This window comes from Salmo trutta, chromosome 22 (assembly GCF_901001165.1).
Source record: "Salmo trutta chromosome 22, fSalTru1.1, whole genome shotgun sequence".
Taxonomy (NCBI): domain Eukaryota; kingdom Metazoa; phylum Chordata; class Actinopteri; order Salmoniformes; family Salmonidae; genus Salmo; species Salmo trutta.
This window is the reverse complement of record NC_042978.1, coordinates 19,494,137-19,515,638: the sequence shown is the minus strand read 5'-3', so window position 1 is coordinate 19,515,638 and position 21,502 is coordinate 19,494,137. Positions and strand designations below refer to the sequence as shown.

At 43.4% G+C, this 21,502-nt stretch overlaps 1 protein-coding gene across 3 annotated transcripts; it reads left to right on the top strand.

Annotated features, from left to right (window-relative positions):
• Window positions 1-171: 171 nt before the first annotated feature.
• Window positions 172-17,860, top strand: LOC115158310 (ER degradation-enhancing alpha-mannosidase-like protein 3). 3 transcript variants are annotated; one of them, XM_029707102.1, is made up of 21 exons: window positions 172-1,604; window positions 1,707-1,752; window positions 6,406-6,506; window positions 6,672-6,711; window positions 6,831-6,943; window positions 7,034-7,187; window positions 7,558-7,692; window positions 8,024-8,129; window positions 8,329-8,426; window positions 8,573-8,698; window positions 8,834-8,917; window positions 9,002-9,085; window positions 10,988-11,112; window positions 11,299-11,521; window positions 11,634-11,779; window positions 11,907-12,051; window positions 12,228-12,419; window positions 12,568-12,733; window positions 12,935-13,120; window positions 13,464-13,478; window positions 16,599-17,860. In XM_029707102.1, the coding sequence occupies exons 1-21, from the start codon at window positions 1,480-1,482 to the stop codon at window positions 16,871-16,873; spliced, it is 2,685 nt and encodes an 894-aa protein (XP_029562962.1). In that variant the 5' UTR covers window positions 172-1,479; the 3' UTR covers window positions 16,874-17,860. The 3 variants fall into 3 exon arrangements, with proteins under 3 accessions (XP_029562962.1, XP_029562961.1, XP_029562963.1); XM_029707101.1 differs by having other exon boundaries at window positions 13,464-13,511; XM_029707103.1 differs by lacking the exon at window positions 13,464-13,478.
• Window positions 17,861-21,502: the final 3,642 nt, after the last annotated feature.

Genomic DNA, 21,502 nt, shown 5'->3' with positions numbered 1-21,502 from the left:
TAATCAAGGACTGACAAACGTCCACCTTTATGTATATTGCCATCACATTTTTTAAGGCATATTCTTTCCAAATGTATAACGACTGAAGAAATGTACATTTAATAATATTGCATGACAAAACTACAACATTTAGGTGTTGGAAGGGGCTGAGGGACCTACATCCTAACCGGATGCGGATGTTGTTGACGTTTATCTGAACAGCACCTTCGCTTTTATTTCACGGCTGGTTGGCGGCTAAGGGTTCATGCTCAAAGCAACAGAGAACGGCCAAATATAACAAGCAGAACAGAAGACACTGCCCGAGGGGCTTAGCTCAACGGCTGAAATGGACTCGGCGCCTGTCCTACTTTGCTTGTTTTTGGACTGTCATTTACCGGACAAGCTGGCTAGCTAGCTGGCTCCACAACTGTCGGATGAAAGAGGGGAACTGTCAAAGGAGGAAATAACAGCTAACTTAGTTAGCTTTCTGGTTATATTAGCTTTCTCGTCTAGCTTGCTTTACTGATATCCTAATTGTTATAGCTAACATTAGCTAGATCTTCTCTATGGGGCTACTGTCGATAGCAACGGAACAACTTTGTAGTCAGCTACGTTATCGGAATTAGTTAATGATTAGCTAATTATTTGGTAGTTTTAAGTTAACCTGAAAGCGAGAATTTACCTATTCGGTATTACTGGCAGTGGCTAAGCGTTTATGGTGTCCGCTTACCCAGACACGGATGTGAAGTAACGTTAATACGGAAGGAGAGTTTGTTTTGATTGACTTGAAGAATGTTACACTGTCAGTTATCAATAATGTGATTACCAGTTAAAAAACGTCACAGACAGCGGGGATTAACAGTATGTGAATGTTTTGTGTTGACTGAAGCTTTGCCAACGTGTCACACGCTACGGTAGGTCCGGGTGCCGCGTGTGTCAGTGATTTGGAAAGCAAACAGGTGTGACCAACAGGTGAACGCGGTTTTAAGGGATTTGACACTGAGTCAAGGAAGGAGTGTGCGCGAACGTCTTCGTATAACTTTGTCTTAGATATTAAGACGCATTTTATGACAGATCACTGATGTCCGTTTACATAATACTACAGCATTCCTGCATTCTGTCAAATATATTATTTATGAGCCTGATTTTTAGATACAGTTGTATGTCCAACCTCATGTCACACCACTGCCATAATCCTGGATTTGTACATTATGACTTTGGTGAGGTGGAGTGAGTCCAAGAGGGTGTCTAAATGGGTGTCAATAAGCTTATTAGTAACAATATTGTTGGCCTTATAAACAGCACGGTCTCAATGTGTTGTTTGAAAGCATTAAATAATCATTGGGCAGACAGACTGTGCCTGAAGTGTCCCCTAGTGCTGAATATGTGAACATGAGATCTGAGTGCTTGTGTTTATCAGAGAGTGTTGTGGTGTCTAGGCCAATATTAATGTGATGATCGGTTATAATTTCGCTTGACTGAAAAAGCGAGGTTGTAGCTATGTGGAGAGTGTTGGGGTTTCGCCCTGCAACAATGTCGGCCCTATTGTTCTCATTGCTGCTATTGCTGAGCACCTTATGCAGGCTTGGACAATCTATGTCACGAGAGGAGAAGCTCAAACTGAGGTGAGTGAGAAAGATGTCTGGTTCTGGGCTAGATGTGTGACAAGTTCTGACTGCCTCAGATAAAGGAGAATGTGCTAAGCTGACTTGTTCTTTCCCCTCAAGGAACCAAGTGGTTGAGATGTTTGACCATGCTTATTCAAATTATATGGTAAGTCTCGTCACCGCACCTGCCCCATTCATTTAACTGAGATCAAATCAAAGTTTAATGGTCGCATACACAGTTTATCAGATGTTCTAGCAGGTGCAGTGAATGCTTGTGTTACTAGCTTCTAACAATGCAGTAAAATGTCAAACAAGTACACTAATAATAATTTTAAAAAAGATTACAAAAACCACAACAAGAAATCAAGAAATGTCGGGACGAAATAAATTACCAACCCAAATAGCACTGTAACACATCCAAATGCAATCTATACGTATTTACACAAGATATACTAAGAATGATATGTACAGCAGTAGATATATTAGTGAGCTATGTCAAGATTCCAGTATATAAATAAATATGCAGTGTATAAACAGTGTAACTAATATGCAATGTACAGTAGTAGAAATATTAGAATGATCTGTTTACAAACAGTATTTAAATACACAGTACAAAACCCTATGGAAGAATGTATAGAATTTCTGGAAATTAGCTTCCGGACCAGAGTCCGGAATATAAATGTACACTCAGTGGACAGTTTTTATTAGGTACATCCATCTAGTACCGGGTCGGACCCCCCCTTTTGCCACAAACAGGTTGAATTCTTCGGGGCATGGAAATGTTGCTCAATTGGTATCAAGGGACCTTAACGTGTGTCAGGAAAACATTCCCCAAACCATTACACCACCGCCACCAGCCTGTACTGTTGACACCAGGTAGGATGGGGCCATGGACTCATGTTGCTTATGCCAAATCCTGACTCTGCCATCAGCATGACGCAACAGCAACTGGGATTCGCAACACCAACACTCAATTGTCCAGTGTTGGTGATCGCGAACCAACTGGAGCTACTTATTGTTTTTTTGCTGATAGGAGTAGAACCCGGTGTGGTTGTCTGCTGCAGTAGCCCATCCGTGACAAGGACCGACAAGTTGTGCGTTCCGAGATGCCGTTCTACACACCACTGTTGTACTGCACTGTTACTTGCCTGTTTGTGGCCCGCCTGTTAGCTTGCATGATTCTTACCATTCTCCTTTGACCTCTCATCAACGAGCTGTTTTCACTCACAGGACCGCTGACATTTTGTTTGTCGCGCCATTATCAGTAAATCCCCTAGACACTGTTGTGTGTGAAAAGCCCAGGAGGTTGGCCATTTATAAGATACTGGAACCAACACACCTGGCACCGATGCTCATACCACACTCAGTCGCTTAGGTAACTTGTTTTGCCCATTCTAGCATGTAATTGAACTGCCTGTCTGCCTGCTTCATATAGCAAGCCACGGCCAGGTGACTCACTGTCTGTAGGAGTGAACCATTTTTGTGAACCTAATAAACTGACCACTGAGTGTACAGTATATGTGTGTGTATGGACAGTATGAATAGAAAAGGTATGTGTGTGTGTATAGCAGTAGTTACATAGGATGAGCCATGACTAGAAAACAGTATATACATATAAATTGGGTAAAGCAGCATCTAAACATTATTAAGGTGACCAGTGTTTAATGACTATTCATTCGGTTCAGTGCCTTCAGAAAGTATTCAACCCCCTTGACGTTTTCTACTTTTTGTTGTTTTACAAAGTGGGATTAAAATTGATTGAAATCGTATTATTATTTTTTTTTTTTTGGTCGACGATCTACAAAAAATACTCTATCAAAGTGGAAGAAAAATGCTATAAAGCCATTTTCAAGTCTTGCCATAGCTTTTCAAGCCAATCTAAGTCAACTGTAAGTAAGCCCCTCCGGAACATTTACTGTCATGTTGGTTAACAACTCCAGTGTATATTTGATTTGTGTTTTAGGTTATTGTCCTGCTGAAAGTTGAATTTGTCTCACAGTGGCACTTGGAAAGCAGACTGAACCAGGTTTTCCTCAATGATTTTGCCTGTGCTTAGCTCCATTCCGTTTCTTTTAATAAAATTTTAAAAACTCTCTAGTCCTTGCCGATAACAAGCATACCCATAACTTGATGCAGCCACCACCATGCTGGAAAATATGAAGAGGGGTACTCGGTGATGTGTTGGATTTGCTCTAAACATAACACTTTGTATTCAGCACATAGTTAATTTCTTTGCCACATTTCTTTGCAGTTTTACTTTATTACAAAAAGGATGCATGTTTTGGAATATTTTTTTTCTTTACAGGCTTCCTTTTCTCTCAGCCATTTATGTTAGTATTGTGGAGTAACTACATGTTGTTGATTCATCCTCAGTTTTCTCCTATCACAGCCATTAAACTGTAACTGTTTTCAAGTCACCACTGGCCTCGTTGAAATCCCTGAGCGGTTTCCTTCCTCTCCGGCAACCAAGTTAGGAAGGACGCCTTTATCTTTGTAGTGACTGGGTGTATTGATACACCATCCAATGTGTAATTAATAACTTCACCTTTCTCAAAGGGATATTCAATGTCTGCTTTTTACATTTTGACCCATCTACCAATAGGTGCCCTTATTTGCAAGGCATTGGAAAACCTCCCTGTGGTTGAATCTGTGTGTGAAAATCACTGCTCGACTGAGGGTCCTAACAGATAATTGTATGTGTGTGGTACAGAGATGAGGTAGTCATTCAAAAATCCTGTTGTACACTATTGCACACAGAATGAGTCCATGAAATGTATTATTAAATGTGACTTGTTAAGCAAATATTTACCTCATGAACTTATTTAAGCTTGCATTAACAAAGGGGTTGAATACTTATTCAATCATTTTAGCTAAACATTTGTATTAATTGGTAAAACTGTCTAAAAACATAATTCCACTTTGACATTATGGGGAATTGTGTGTAGGCCAGTGACAAATAATCTCAATTTAACCCATTTTAAATTCAGGCTGTAACACAATGAAATGTGGAAAAAGTCGAGGGGTGTGAAGACTAAGACTTTTTCTGGTTGATGTTTTCTAAGACCTATTTTCCATCTGTTTGACCAAACATCAAAGCCTTTGCTTATTCCAAATTTTTTAAATTGAAAAATGGTTTAAAAATATATATATAGTGCGTTCGGAAAGTATTCAGACCCCTTGACTTTTTCCACATTTTGTTACAAAACAGCCTTATTCTAAAATGGATTCAATAGTCCCCCCCCCCCCCCCCCCCCCCCCCCCCCTCATCAATCTACACACAATATCCCATAATGACAAAGCAAAAACAGATTTTTTTAAATGTTTGCAAATGTATTATAAATAAAATACCTTATTTAATAAGTATTGAGACCCTTTGCTAGGCGACTTGAAATTGAGCTCCGTTGCGTCCTGTTTCCATTGATCATCCTTGAGATGTTTCTACAACTTGATAGGAGTCCACCTGTGGTAAATTCAATTGATTGGACATGATTTGGAAAGGCACACACCTCTCTATATAAGGTCCCAGAGTTGACAGTGCATGTCAGAGCAATAACCAAGCCATGAAGTCAAAGGAATTGTCCGTAGAGCTCCAAGACAGGATTGTGTCGAGGCACAGATCTGGGGAAGGGTACCAAAAAATGTCTGCAACATTGAAGGTCCCCAAGAACACAGTGACCTCCATTATTCTTAAATGGAAGAAGTTTGGAACCACCAAGATTCTTCCTAGAGCTGGCCGTCTAGCCAAACTGAGCAATTGGGGGAGAAGGGCCTTGGTTAGGGAGGTCACCAAGAACCCGATGGTCACTGTGACAGAGCTCTAGAGTACCTCTGTGGAGATGGGAGGACCATCCAGAAGGAAAACCATCTCTGTAGCACTCCACCAATCAGGCCTATATGGTAGTAGCCAGACGGAAAGCCACTCCTCAGTAAAAGGCACATGACAGCCCGCTTGGAGTTTGCCAAAAGGCACCTGAAGACTCAGACCATGAGAAACAAGATTCTCTGGTCTGATGAAACCAAGATTGAACTCGTTAGCCTGAATGCCAAGTGTCATGTCTGGAGGAAACCTGGCACCATCCTGCTGTGGGGATGTTTTTCATTGGCAGTGACTGGGAGACTAGTCAGGATCGAGGCAAAGATGAAAGGAGCAAAGTGCAGAGAGATCCTTGCTGAAAACCGTCTCCAGAGCACTCAGGACCTTAGACAGGGGCGAAGGTTCACCTTCCAACAAGACAACGACTCTAAGCACACAGCTAAGACAACACAGGAGTGGCTTTAGGACAAGTCTCTGAATGTCCTTGAGTGGCCCGGACTTGAACCCAATCGAAAGTACTGAGTAAAGGGTCTGAATAGTTATGTAAATGTAAGATTTCAATTTTTTTTGTAATTTTAATAAATTAGCAAAAATTTCTCAACTTGTTTTTGCTTTGTTACTATGGGGTATTGTGTGTAGATGAGGAAAAATAATTTCAACCATTTTAGAATAATGCTGTAACATAACAAAATGTGGAAAAAGTCAAGGGGTCTGAATACACACTGTATGCCTATATAGACACTAGGCTTTCCTTTGACATGCTTCTATGTACTTCTCATGTTGGTGCTCATGGGTCCTTTCAGATGGAAATTAGTGCGTGGCAAGTGTTTTACACTTCTGCTTTATTTGCCAGGAACAGATGTGAATGTATTGATTTTGGTGTGGTAGAGTGTTTTGCAAGGAAACTAGTTGAACCTTATTTATGCCTTCTGTATGTCAAGTTCTGTCTGACATATGTTCAACATTTACACACTACCATTGATCCTTATTGGTTGTGTTCTCCAGGACCATGCGTACCCAGCAGATGAGCTGATGCCTCTGACGTGTCGGGGGAGGGTGCGTGGGCTGGAGCCCAGTCGGGGAGACGTGGATGACGCACTGGGGATGTAAGGGCCTGTCTGCCTGCCTGCCTGCCTTCAGGGCTGAGTAGGATGTGGTAACGGGAGAAACAGTCCTGTTGGCACTGGAATACTCTTGAGTGTCTGTTGATATCTTCTCGCCATAAGGGACTGTGACAGTGATTTGATTGAATTGTCTCTGTGGGTTTTAAGGTTCTCTCTCACCCTCATCGACACCCTGGACACTCTAGTGGTGAGTACAATCTCTTTAGTTTGTATTACCGACCAGTAAGCTACCTTGTTGGTTTTGTTCAGCCTTTGTTTTTAGGGATGCTTTGGTTTTAATTGATTTCCACCTGTATTTACTTCCAGCTCTTAAACAAGACAGCAGAGTTTGAGGCAGCAGTGAGGAGAGTGCTGAAAGATGTGCGACTCGACAATGACGTTGTGGTGTCTGTCTTTGAGACCAACATCCGTGTGCTGGGGTAAGAAAAAAACATAAAAGCCAGTTGACTGGCTGGACATCATGTGTATGTGTGTTTATGTGACTATTGTGACTTTCCTTATGTTTTCAGGGGGCTGCTAGGGGGCCACTCCATGGCTGTGATGCTGAAGGATGCAGGGCATTACATGCAGTGGTACCAGGATGAGCTGCTCCACATGGCCAAAGACCTGGGTCTCAGACTCCTGCCTGCCTTCAACACCAGCAGTGGCCTGCCTTACCCCAGGGTGAGCTCTGACTATACATGCAGCCTATACATAGACTAAACATAAGGTCTCGGCTGTTGTGTTTTTACCATAATATGTCACACACACACCCACACAAGCATGTACATACACCCATAAGGTTGAGAGGGCAACTTTTGGCAAGCACATTAGCTAAAAGGATGCCGTCGGCTAGCGGGTAAGAGTACAGCAGCCCTCTCAGGTTATGACTGCATCATTTAATTTTCTGCTTCAGTGCTCTGCTTGCAGCTGCCATAGTTTTCAGAGGCAGAGTTTTCTATGGCTGTATAGTTCACGTGGACAATGACTTGGAACACAGCGGTGTATTTCAGTCTATGACAGCTATATTGAGCCTTATAATTCCACTCAACAGGTAAACTTGAAGCATGGTGTCAGGGGTCCTGAGTCTCGGACGGGCACAGAGACGGACACCTGCACAGCTTGTGCTGGTACAATTATCCTGGAGTTCGCTGCCTTGAGTCGCTTCACTGGGGACCCGGTGTTTGAGGTATAAGACATTAGTCTCTTTTACTTTAAAATGTGTGTTCAGATCACGGCTGATGCATGACTAGACTGCAGCAGTACTAGACCTTAAAAGGTCAGTCCAGCTTGTTGACTCTCGGAGATCCCAGTGTGTCTGAATGATATTGATTCATGGTCTTCTGTAGTTTAGTTGGTAGAGCATGGCTCTTGCCACACCAGGATAGTGGGTTTTGATTCCCAGGACCACCCATACGGTACATTGTTTTTATCCATGAATGACTAAGTCGCTTTGTATAAAATATTCTGCTAAATAGATTAAAATATAATAATTGTACAATTCATTTCATCATACACAGGTCCATGCAAGGAGAGCCCTAAACTTCCTGTGGGAGAAGAGACAGAGGAACAGCAACCTGGTGGGAACAACCATCAACATCCACTCAGGAGAGTGGGTCCGCAGGGGTGAGGGAGAGAACCCGTCCCAGGCCATAACTAGTATGATAAAGGAGGATTTACATGGATCTTTCCGGCGAAGGACAGTGTATTATTGGGTGTAGTAGAAGTGAATGGACAGGGGAGTAGGCACTGATGTTTTGTACTTGTAGAAATAGGCCATTAGTGTTTCTGAGGTATGAAACGGTACGCTGTTGTATTGTTCCAGACAGCGGAGTTGGAGCAGGGATCGACTCGTATTATGAGTACCTGCTGAAAGCCTACATTCTCCTGGGAGATGACCTCTTTCTGCAGCGCTTCAACATTGTGAGTGACGTCACACGATGTAACCATTCTCCAGCCGAGATCATGGAATGCTGTTATGCCTTTATTATGATGGAATTCAATACACAGAAAGTATGCTCCATTCTCATTCTCAGCTTGTCATATTTTCTCATTATGTGTGTTTCCAGCACTATGCGTCTATAATGAAGTACATCAGCCAGCCTCCTCTCCTGCTGGACGTTCACATCCACAAGCCTCTGCTGCCTGCTCGCACCTGGATGGACTCCCTCCTGGCCTTCTTCCCTGGGCTGCAGGTGAGACACTTAGCCTGGCGTCACTAACAGACCAGCTGCCGAAGCAGGGGTTTTAGTACATAAAGATAGTGCTGAGGTTATGGAGACAAATTAAAACATGTATTTTCCTCCTAACCTTGTTAATGAATCCCCCAGGTGTTGAAGGGAGATATCCGGCCGGCCATTGAGACCCATGAGATGCTGTATCAAGTCACCAAGAAACACAACTTCCTCCCAGAGGTTAGCACACATTTTTTTGTTGCTCCCTCTCCCTCTCTTTGCTCTCACTCAGTAGCCTTTAACACCCCTCTCTTTGTTCCCCAGGCATTCACCACTGATTTCAGGGTACACTGGGCTCAGCATCCACTAAGACCTGAGTTTGCAGAGAGCACCTATTTTCTGTACAAGGTAAGGACTGTGCAGACATGCAGTCTAGAAGTTGACATGGATCCATGAACATACAGTACATTCAGAAAATATTCAGACCCCTTGACTTTTTCCACATTTTGTGACGTTACAGCCTTAATCTAAAATGGATTAAAAAAACAACAAAACAATCTCCATCAATCTACACACAATACCCTTTAATGACAATGCGAAAACAGGTTTTTAGACATTTTTTGCAAATGTATTGAAAAAATATATATAATTAGCTTATTTACATAACTATTCAGACCCTTTGCTATGAGACTCAATTGAGCTCAGGTGCATCCTGTTTCTTCAACTTGATTGGTCCACCTGTGGTAAATGCAATTGATTGGACATGATTTGGAAAGGCACAAACTTGTCTATATAAGGTCTCACAGTTGACAGTGCATGTCAGAGCAAAAACCAAGCCATGAGGTCGAAGGAATTGTCCGTAGAGCTCCGAGACAGGATTGTGTCGAAGTACAGATCTGGGGAAGGGCACTAAAAAATGTCTGCAGCATCGAAGGTCACCAAGAACACAGTGGCCTCCATCGAAGGTTGCTGGATCAAATAACCAAGCTGACAAGGTAAACAAATGTTGTTCTGCCACTGAGAAATGGATGTGGATTTAAGGCAGCCCCCCCCACCTCTCTGATTCAGAGGGGATGGGTTACATGTGGAAGACACATTTCAGTTTTAGGGCTTCAGTTGTACAACTGACTAGGTATCCCTCTTTCCCTTTCCCATTCTTAAATGGAAGAAGTTTGGAACCACCAAGACACTTCCTAGAGTTGGCTGCCTGGCCAAACTGAGCAATCATGGGAGAAGGGCCTTGGTCAGGGAGGTGACCAAGAACCCGATGGTCACTCTGACCGAGCTCCAGGGTTCCTCTGTGGAGATGGTTGTCCTTTTGGAAGGTTCTCTCATCTCTGCAGCACTCCAACAATCAGGCTTTTATGGTGGAGTGGCCAGACGGAAGCCAGTCCTCAGTAAAAGGCACATGACAGCCCACTTGGAGTTTTCCAAAAGGCACCTAAAGACTCTCAGACCATGAGAAACAAGATTCTCTGCTCTGATGAAACCAAGATTGAACTCTTTGGCCTGAATGCCAAGAGTCACGTCTGGAGGAAACCTGGCACAATCCCTACGGTGAAACATGGTGGTGGCAGCATCATGCTGTGGGGATGTTTTTCAGTGGCAGGAACTGGGAGACTAGTCAGGGTTGAGGGAGAGATGAACGGAGCAAAGTACAGAGAGATCCTTGATGAAAACCTGCTCCAGAACAGGACCGCCGACTGAGGCAAAGGTTCAACTTCCAACAGGACAACAACCCTAAGCACACAGCCAAGACAACGCAGGGAGTGGCTTCAGGACGAGTCTCTGAATATCCTTGAGTGGCCCAGCCAGATCCTGAACTTGAATCCGATCGTACATCTCTGGAAAGACCTGAAAATAGCTGTGCTGCGACGCTCCCCATCCAACCTTATAGAGCTTGAGACGATCTGCAGAGAAGAATGGTAGAAACTCCCCAAATACAGGTGTGTCAAGCTTGTAGCGTCATACCCAAGAAGACTTGAGGCTGTAATTGCTGCCAAAGGTGCTTTAACAAAGTACAGAGTAAAGGGTCTGAATACTTAAGTAAATGTGATATTTCCGTTTTTCTTTAATACATTTGCAAAAAATTCAAGTATCTTGTATTCCCTTTGTCATTATGGGGTATTGTGTATAGGTTGAGGATTTAATTTTTTTATCTGTTTTAGATTAAGGCTGTGACAGAATGTGGAAACGTGAAAAGGTCTGAATACTTTTTGTATGCACTGTACATTTTGATCTCCGTGGCCTTCGTTATTGTCTAATCCAGTAGTACAGTGTCTAACCCTGGTTCCACTGTTCCCCCTCTAGGCCACCAAAGACCCCTACTACCTAGAGGTAGGCCGCACGGTGCTGGACAACCTGAACCGCTTTGCCCGGGTCCCCTGTGGCTTTGCTGCCATGAAGGACGTTCGCACCGGGAGCCACGAGGACCGGTGAGAGCCCAGAGCCAGGGGAATAGCCAAGGGACAGGGAGGGTTTGACTGGCATTTAATGATGGGCGGGAAACAGAGGTGGATGGTTTAAGTGGCTGAGCAACAGTGTGCCAGGCAGGTAGTTAAATCAAAATGGTGTATGTGGTGTCTACCCTGCTGCTCCAAATTTGGCCTGCTTCTTCTCAGAATGGACTCCTTCTTCCTGGCGGAGATGTTCAAGTACCTGTTCCTGCTGTTTGCAGAGGAGGACGATCTGCCGTTTAATGTTGAGGACTACATCTTCACCACCGAGGCTCACCTCCTGCCCCTGTCCCTGTCCACTACCCCTCGCGCCCCCTCTCCTCCGGCCAACTCCACAGTACAGGCTGCATCTCTGCCTCATCTGTCCGCCTCTGTCAAATCTCTTTGGGTGGGTATAGTAAAATCACATGCTGTGACCAGCTATAATTCTAATGATACTACTTCTAATAATATTCAGATGATCGAGTTAGTCATGTTTGTTCTCTCCCCCTCTGTCTTAGTCAGAGGAAGAGCTGGATGACTCCAACTTTGATTGGACCTGCCCCAACACACGCCTCCTTTTCCCTGACCCTGCCTTCCCTCGGAACCTCCGAGATCCAATCAGAAGTGCTGTGGACAAGAGCTGTCCCCGCCCTGCCATTCACCGGTAAGGGACATTATGCCTAACGTGAGGAATCATGTTAAGTGCTTTTTGTACTGAAATATGGCAGAATAGTATTCTTGTCACAACCATGCTGAATGTGAACATTAGTGCCCTCCACCCTCTCGTCCAGTGAGCCAGGGATGGGTCGCCCCCCTCTGAGGGCTCAGGACTTCATGGCCAACAACCCTGATCACCTGGAGCTGCTGAGGAGGATGGGAGTCAGCCTTATACACCTGAAGGATGGCAGAGTGCAGCTAGTCCAACACGCTACACAGGTAAATAATCATGCACAATACAAGCCGGGAGACATGTTTTTGCTATCAGTTTGAATGGTGTCATAAGACGACTGCTAACCCCCCCATTTGAGTCTTACTCAGTCTCTCCCCATCTACTGCCCTCTCCTCTCTAACTCCATCTCCATCCCTCTCTCTCCCGTTACCTCTCTCTCTAGGCGGTCAGTGCTGTGGCAGCAGAGGACGGGATGCGCTTCATGCAGGAGATGATGGAGCTGTCCAGCCAGCAGCAGAAGGAGCAGCTCCCTCCGCGCGCCGTGCAGATCATCTCCCACCCCTTCTTCGGCAGAGTGGTGCTGACTGCTGGCCCAGCACAGTTTGGCATCGACCTTTCCAAGAGCATCACTGGGGTGAGTGTGTTTTCAGTGTGCCAATTTCCAATGGATGGGCGCCTGTCTGCTTGTTTGTTTATCCTGTCTTGTCCCTAGGCGCCAGAGGTTCTCTATTCTCAGCGTTCCGAGTGACGTTTGAACATGTACTCTCTTTGTCTGTCTGTAGGTGCGTGGGTTTGTGACAGTGGCTGAGCCCTACAGTGGCTGTGCGGAGCTGAGCAACGCTGCCTTTGTACAGGGCCGCATCGCTTTGCTGCAGCGGGGCCAGTGTATGTTCGCTGAGAAGGCCAGACACATCATGAAGGCTGGGGCCATCGGAGGTATCGTCATCGGTGAGGAGGACCAACTGACACAGGATCTTCATTTAAATGAATTAATCTACTTCAAGAAGGCTTCACTAACTCATCATACTTCTGACATTTATTCATGTTCATAACACTTTCATTATGTATATAACCTTTAAGAAACTGACCTATTACCATTTATAGGGTCCTCTTTCACCCTGCTAACTACCCCCTCCTTCTCCCCAACAGATGACAACGAGGGCAGCAGCAGTGACACAGCTCCCCTCTTCCAGATGGCCGGCGATGGCCGCAACACGGACGACGTCACCTTGCCCCTGCTCTTCCTGTTCTACAAGGAGGGAAACATCCTGTTGGAGGCTCTTAAGGAGTACAGGGAGGTGGAGGTGCTGCTGAGCGACAAGGCCAGAGACCGAGGTGAGATCCACTGGACAGAACAGGAGGGTGCTACTGACTGAAGACATGTTCAGAACATGGGTCCTTATTTCAGCTCATTAGAGACCAGATTTGATTCTGTGACGATTTCAAAATGGCCAGTATTTCAGGGTTCAGTGGTGACTCCAAATAGTGGGCCTGTGGCCCCTTTACAGTAGCAGCTTTGTGGAGATAGGTGATGGTGAGCACCCAGTGTGATGTGTGATACAGGATACAGCTCCCTTTCCATCTGTCTTCCTTTTCCTCTCCTTCCCAGTGGTGGACTGTAACAGTAACTTTCCTCTGCTCTCTTTCTTTCCTTTTCCTTCACCCTTTGGATGAGCAGCCTCCATATTCAAAGGTAAACCTCTCCCTGGCATCCTGCTGGAGAGCAGTAAGTATCGCCCTCTTTCCCCTCTCCATTATTTTGTGTGTGGTAGAGCAGCTCAGTGCAGGTTAGTCTTGTGTAAATAGCTGGCCATCTCAGAACTCATCAGGAGCATGATACTGTTGGTCTGTACTGCACATGACTCATCAGTACCGTGCTGTTTATAGTTCGCTGCCTCTTGTGAACTGCAACACTGCTCTATTTCTGTCTGGGAATGACCGGTGTGGATGCTCGTGTTAGATATACAGTACCAGTCAAAAGTTTAGACACACCTACTCATTCCAAGATTTTTCTTTATTTGTACTTTCTTCTACATTGTAGAATAATTGTGAAGACATAAACTATGAAATACATGGAATCATGTAGTAACCAAAAAAGTTTTAAACAAAGAAAAATATATTTGAGATTCTTCAAAGTAGCCACTCTTTGCCTTGATGACAGTTTTGCATACTCTTGGCATTTTCTCAACCAGCTTCATGAGGAATACATTTCAATTAACAGATGTGCCTTGTTAAAAGTGAATTTGTGAAATTTCTTTCCTCGTTAATGCGTTTGAGACAATCATTTGTGTTGTGACAAGGTAGGGGTGGTATACAGAAGGTAGCCCTATTTGGTAAAAGACCAAGTCCATATTGTGGCAAGAACAGCTCAAATAAGCAAAGACAAATAACAGTCCATCATTACTTTGAGACATGAAGGTCAGTCAATGCGGAAAATTTCAAGGACTTCAAGTGCAGTCGCAAAAACCATCAAGCGCTATGATGAAACTGGCTCTCGTGAGGACCGCCACAGGAAAGAAGACCCAGAGTTATCTCTGCTGCAGATTATAAATTCATTAGAGTTAACTGCACCTCAGATTGGAGTCCAAATAAATGCTTCAGAGTTCAAATAACAGACGCATCTAAACATCAACTCTTCAGAGGTGACTGAATCAGGCCTTCATGGTCTAATTGCGGCAAAGAAACCACTACTAAAGGACACCAATAAGAAGAGCAGATTGCTTGGGCCAAGAAACACGAACAATGGACATTAGACTTGTGGAATTCTGTCCTTTGGTCTGATGAGGCCAAATTTGAGATTTGTGGTTCCAACCGCCGTGTCTTTGTGACGCAGAGTAGGTGAACGGATGATCTCTGCGTGTGTGGTTCCCACCGTGAAGCATGGAGGTGTGATGGTGTGGGGTGCTTTGCTGGTGACACTGTCAGTGATTTATTTAGAATTCAAGCATGGCTACCACAGCATTCTGCAGCGATACACCATCCCATCTGGTTTGGGATGAGTTGGACCGCAGTGCAAAGGAAAAGCAGACAAGTGCTCAGCATATGTGGGTACTTCTTCAAGACTGTTGTAAAAGCATTCGAGGTGAAGCTGGTTGAGAGAATGCCAAGAATGTGCAAAGCTGTCAAGGCAAAGGGTGGCAACTTTGAATAATCTGAGAAAAAAGAAACTGCACACCGCTCTTGATAATGTCAGTGTTCTTTAATAAGCTTACGTATCGGCCACACGGCCTTTGTCAGAGTTTTTGTGTGTTTTAAATGAACACCCTTATGTAGACAGCTCGACCCACATCTTTTCCATGGATCAAATGGGGTTGGAGTCCAGGGAAAACAAATAAGTGCTACAAAATATAACAATGTGCATTTTATTTTTATTTATTTTTTTATATATATATATATATATATATATATATATATATATATATATATATATTATATTTTTTTTTTTTTTTTTTTTTTTTAAGTGTGTACATAAAACGTATTAAACACGTCTGTAAAACCACAATGAGGACATTGACCTACCAAGCAAGTTTTCATCAATCATTGGGTACAGCGCAAGAAAACAAGTTTTCCTGCACAGTGCAACAATATGATGAAGTGTGAATATTTCTGCCACCCACATACAGGAAAACGGTTCCAAATAAATGACGTACGTGCTCCACCACCCATGTTATCTACGTGATTAAATGTCCATGTGGGCTGTGTTATGTAGGTAAAACCTCTCGTTCGCTTAAACAGAGAATTTGTGAACATATAAGTTCAATCGGGAGAAAGGACAGGTATTATCCAGTTGCATTACATTTTAATGACCTAAAACATGACATTTCTACCTATTTTATTTTGTGGCATAGAGAAAGTTAATATATCAGACAGGGGAGGTGATATAAATAATACTCTGCGCAAAAGAGAATGTTTTGGGATTTTCACTCTCCAGACATTTATTTCCTAGAGGTCTAAATGATGAAATTCCTGTATGTTATGTTGTAAATGTGAACATGAATTATGCCCCCATTTCAGTTTACTCTGACGTTTTTCTTGCGCTGTACCCAATGATTTATGAAAACTTGCTTGGTAGGTCGATGTCCTCATTGTGGTTTTACAGATGTGTTTAATACGTTTTATGTACACGCTTTATTCGAACATTTATGAAATGCACATTTGTTATATTTGGTAGCACTTATTTGTTTTCCCTCGACTCCAACCCCATTTGATGTATGGAATGGATGTGGGTGGGGCTGTGTCTACATAAGGGTGCTAATTTAAAAAAACTCACAAAAGCTCTGACGAAGTCTGTGAGGCCGATACGTAAAGCTCATTAAAGAACAGTGATGCTATCGAGCGGTGTGCAGGTTTCTTATTTCTTTCTCATTTTATTCAACTGTTACCATGCACCTGCAAAAAAGATAGCTCACGAGTTCCTTTAGAATTTTTACTTTCAAATATATTTTAATGTAACTTTTTTTGTTGGTTACTACATGATTTCATGTGTTATTTCATAGTTTAGATGTCTTCACTATTATTCTACAATGTAGAAAATAGTAAAAATAAAGAAAAACCCTGGAATGAGTAGGTGTGTCAACTTTTTTTGACTGGTACTTTACATACATACATACATACATACATACATACATACATACATACATACATACATACATACATACATACATACATACATACATACATACATACCCTACTCACTATGTATGTATGTAGGATACTCGGAACCTATATGGATGATTGTGCAGGATACAGTTTATTTATTGTGGTGGAATGTGATCTGAAAATGAACTGAGCTCACCCATCTGTCCTTCTTCAGGTGGGGACGCTCCGGAGGAGGACCAAACTTCACCTGCCTCCTCCGCAACTCTTGACCGGTCACACGTGAGCACTGTGGAGCTGGACGAATCAGCTCCCGACAAGGAGGAAGTGACTCCTGAGGAGGATGTGGGACCTGCCATTAAGAGAAACCCTGAGCCAGAGGAGGAGCCTGCTGTTGACAAGGACTCTAGCAGCAAATCAGTGAAGGCCATGATGGCTGATTGGCGGGAGGACTTAGAGGCGTTCCAGCAGATGGAGAAGGATGAGCTTTGACAGCCTCCACATCCCCCCCCTCCCTTACCCTCCTCCCTACTGATCTTTCCCAACCACAGTATTGGCCTGGAGGACAGCTGACTGTGCCTCCTAAAGGATAACGTTTTAGTGGGGAGATGTTTTTATAAGGAATGGTTACCAGGATGGAATACAGTGACTTCCACTCTGTTCTTTCTCTTCACCTGTCTCTAGTTTCTCAGGTGTCAACATGCCAGTTGCTCCCCTGGCATACATCTGCCCATCTCATATTTCAGATTCTGGGTGGTCTTCTCTCTATTGGCTCATAACAGAACAGACTGCAGTCCAGGTATGTCACCATGGACATCTGCTCTAGTATCACTGTTTTCTGGTCTTTTTTATTTTTTTACGTTTGTCTTCCTCTGAAAACATTTCTGGGTCACTGACATATGGGAGCAGATTCTGAGTGCTGGTTGAATAATAATCCACTTTTATTTTGTGGGCCTAATTTGTGGGGTCAATATTAAGCTACTTGGCTGTAAGGGAATACAGTGAGAAGCAGTCTATAGAAGGCTAGTGCTGAGAATCACTTAGCACTGGCACTCTCCAGGAAGATATGAAGTTATTAGTGTGACTGTAAATATGTATCTGTCAGTTATTTCCAAGGTAATTTGAAATAAAGTGCTGGTTGGTATGAGAGGTCACCCCTCTGGTCCACATGGGATGAACCTTCCCTAACCCTCTGTGTCGTCATGGAGACAGGAGGCCAGACCGCATAGACGGGTTGGTTGTTTAGCAACAAAACTGACTGTTGCGCAACTATATCAAGATATAAAATACTGTACTGTCTTTGGGTTATACCATGTTCTATATCTATGGCAGACAGTACCACTGACTGGCCAGCAGAGGGGATCCTTGTTTGAGGCATCATACTGGTCTGGAGCTTGCTGACTGACTGGAAGACCAAGCAAACAAAAAAGCCAACAATGTAATTAACTTTTAATAAAATTGATAAAGAAATTAACAAAAGTGTTTTGTCATCTCAATTTTTTAAAACGTTTTTCAGGCAGTGTTAGACTAGGGGTTTCTATTGGTTTTAGACTACTACATGACCTAAATGATAGTGGAACCATACAGTATTTGTATTGATATGATATAACCTCTTCACTGGGATGGGATTAAAAGGGAATGGAGACATGCATCAGTAGTTTCAATATTTTTCTGGTTTACTATTTATGTATTTCTGATGCTTAATCTGCATGGATCATGCTGTGTATCCAATATAACATTAGTAAAAAATTATTATCAGTGTCCCCACTACAACAAAGAAATACTTTTTGTCCTTGAAACATTTTATTGCAATACTGTAGAATTCCATTCATTCCTATGGAGGACTGCCCCTTCTGCGGAGTGCCAATATGGTGGCCGATGGCGTCAAAGCCTCTTATTGGCCATTTTACATATCAGAAAACCAGGGTTTATACACATCATTACGTGTACCACAGGAGGCTGCTGAGGAGAGAATGGCTGGAACGGCGCAAATGCAATGGCATCAAACACCTGGAAACCATTTGTTTGATATGTTTGATACCATGCAACTTATTCCGCTCCAGCCATTACCACAAACCTGTTCTCTCCAATTAAGGTGCCACCAACCTCCTGTGTCTTGTACCCCTATCCTCACATCTTTAATAGGTCTCGTTTTCTCTTAGGTCTATGGGCCCTATGCTGTTTCAGGCATTGCTTTTATTCTGTGCTAGAATCAATGGCTCACATTTTTCACAGACCTACTTATTTTCTCTCCAGAGAGAACAACTACTGAGCTGGCATGGTTGAACTATACCTCTCCATCCATGATCATGCATCTTGGCCAATTTCAAGGAACAAGATATCATGCATTAAAAAAAAGTATTATGCACATTTCTGGTCTTTTTCCCACTAATTGGTATTTTGACCAATCACATCAGATCTTTTCACAGATCTTTTGCAGAGCTGATCTAATTGGTCAAAATACAAATTTGTGAAAGAAGATCAGAATTGGGCTGCCTGTCTGAACGCAGCGATAAACATACCTGTCAATCTCATTTCCCAGAAAAGTAGTCCCTCTCACATGCAACTACTTGCTTCTGTTGTCAAATGTATTCATTTATTTAGCCACCTTTTAAAATATCATTTTTTTAGTTCACAAAATAAACCTTCTATATTCTTATTGCCACAAAATGAACAGAATATTTACATTAAACAGTAAAGTCCTAAGCAAGATGGCTGCATTACTGCGCGAAATAGTGGCATCCTGGTAAAATGACGCAAACCATAGTTTACGTTCAGTGAAGTGGTAATACGGTTTCCATCCACACGCTGTAGCGCCAGCTCCCGCCTGGCTGTCTGCGTAAAGCTCGGCGAATCTCAAGTGGACCGAGAGGAACTGGTTCAGTAAAGTAAGTAGCTACATTCATAAAATACTAGCTATTCGTTTTAAAACGTTATTAGCGGCTTAAATTAACGTGCACATATGATTTCTTTCGTAGCGTTCTCTTTTGTTGTTCCTTGACTCGGGCTGTGATTGCCTGGCGCTTTCCTTCCTGTGTCTTGGGGTTCGGCTCTCGGACATGTCTCTGTTAGACAAATCTGCATGCGTCAGGAGAAAGGAGACTATAGGGGAAATGGAATACTATAGTAGGTATGTGTTTTGTTTACCGTTTAGTTTAGCATTATGCTCAGGTTGGATACAGTTCGATGGCTTTAATGCTTTACCAATTTATTGAAAAAAATATCTAAAAAATTATTCACGCTGGCCCCCTTGCCCTGTCGCTCTCTCTTTTCTCCCTCTCGTCTGCAATGCCGTTTGTTTCTGGACTTGAAGCAACATAAACAGAGGACACCTGGGCTGTCATAAAGACAATCACCTTTATGCAGTATCTAGGTATGTGTGTCCCTGTGTGTAGAGACGTTACCCTGTCTTTCCCCGCGGGAAACAATGCGCCCAGTGTGTCTCTGCACCACAGCTGGACACAACTGTGTGTTGAGGCGTTGAGCAACTTTGCTCCGACGCTAGACCTGGGCCGCCGGCGCAGCTCTACTATTAATTGACGCCTTAATTCAAACACATGACTTGTGTCGAGATCTACGGCTCCTATGAGACTGAACGGTGAATTGGAGGTGCTCGAGATGCTTGTCAGTATGTCTATGGCTACCTGACAGTGTCAGTGCTCCATGAGCCCACAGGCGATCATATCGAGACACATACAGCTCAATATTCTCTGGCCACTGATGTGCTTTAGTGATGTGGCTTCAGCAACCATAGTATTTGGTAACGTAGTATTGAGCAACGTAGGATACTTTTTAGTGTTTACGTTACGTCGCCATAAGGACCTAACCTTTTGTTTGACAATAATATAACAGCTTACTGATTTGCTGGTTAGTCGCTGGACGCTATCCCCTGCTGCTGGTCTGCAATAATAGGACCGATGCACATGCATTAACATGGGTGTATTTGCTTTATTGCTTAGCCACTATATTCTGCTAACAGCTTATACATTGGCTAATATAGTCCTGCACTGTTGTGATTAGATGACCATGCAATCTACGTTTGTCTGGCTTTATCTGTATGCCTCCATCTGCAGTCCTCATCCGTGAATGCGATGTGTATGATTCGCCGCTCGCATATGGCTTTTGTTCCGGCGGCAGAAAAATACAGCGCACAGCTTGCTCTGAAGTCAGTGTCTCCCTCCAGGCAGAGAGATAGATCTATTATTAGCTGTCCTGTCCTCTCCTCGCTCATCTGCCCATCTCTCTGCCTCTCAATTTGTGCTCTCGCTCACTTCATCCCCTCTCTGGCCACTGTCTGAATCTCAGGTGGTGATTTTCGCCTGTCTTTGGCAGAGGTGGAGTGCAGCCCTAATTTAGGGTTGCTATGATGCAATGTTAACGTGACATCACTTTAACGGCCGGTCCTTGCTGTTCTGCCGCCCTAGACAAGACCAACAAATGCAGACCACCGAAACTAGAATAGTCCCAGTAAGCAAAATGACGTGTAAAATATGCAGTGTCGATTTTAGCATGTAAATCTTGGTGGGGCAAACTCAATAATTTGTTATGTTCATGCATGCCAGCAAGCCACAATACTAAACAATACATTCATTTCACTGTAACAGTGACAAAATGTGCCCACAAAGAGTTGGGACAGCTTTATGTATGCCCTAACAGCAGAGCTGTATTTTCAGCACCATGGAGTGAATTCTTACCGTGGCTACACCTGGCTATCAGTAGCTGATATAGCTACTTGCTTAAACAAATGTGGTTTCACCCAAATCCAGATAGCTGATGTTCTGAAAGAGCTGCAAAATCGGGACCCCTACAAATCAGCTGGGCTAGACAATCTGGACCCTCTCTTTCTAAAATTTTCCACCACAATTGTTGCAACCCCTATTACTAGCCTGTTCAACCTCTCTTTTGTATCGTCTGAGATCCCTAAAGATTGGAAAGCTGCTGCGGTCATCCTCCTCATCAAAGAGGGTGACACTCTAGACCCAAACTGTTACAGACCTATATCTATCCTACCCTGCCTTTCTAAAGTCTTCGAAAGCCAAGTTAACAAACAGATCACCGACCATTTCGAGTCCCACCGTACCTTCTCCGTTATGCAATCTGGTTATCAAGCTGGTCATGGGT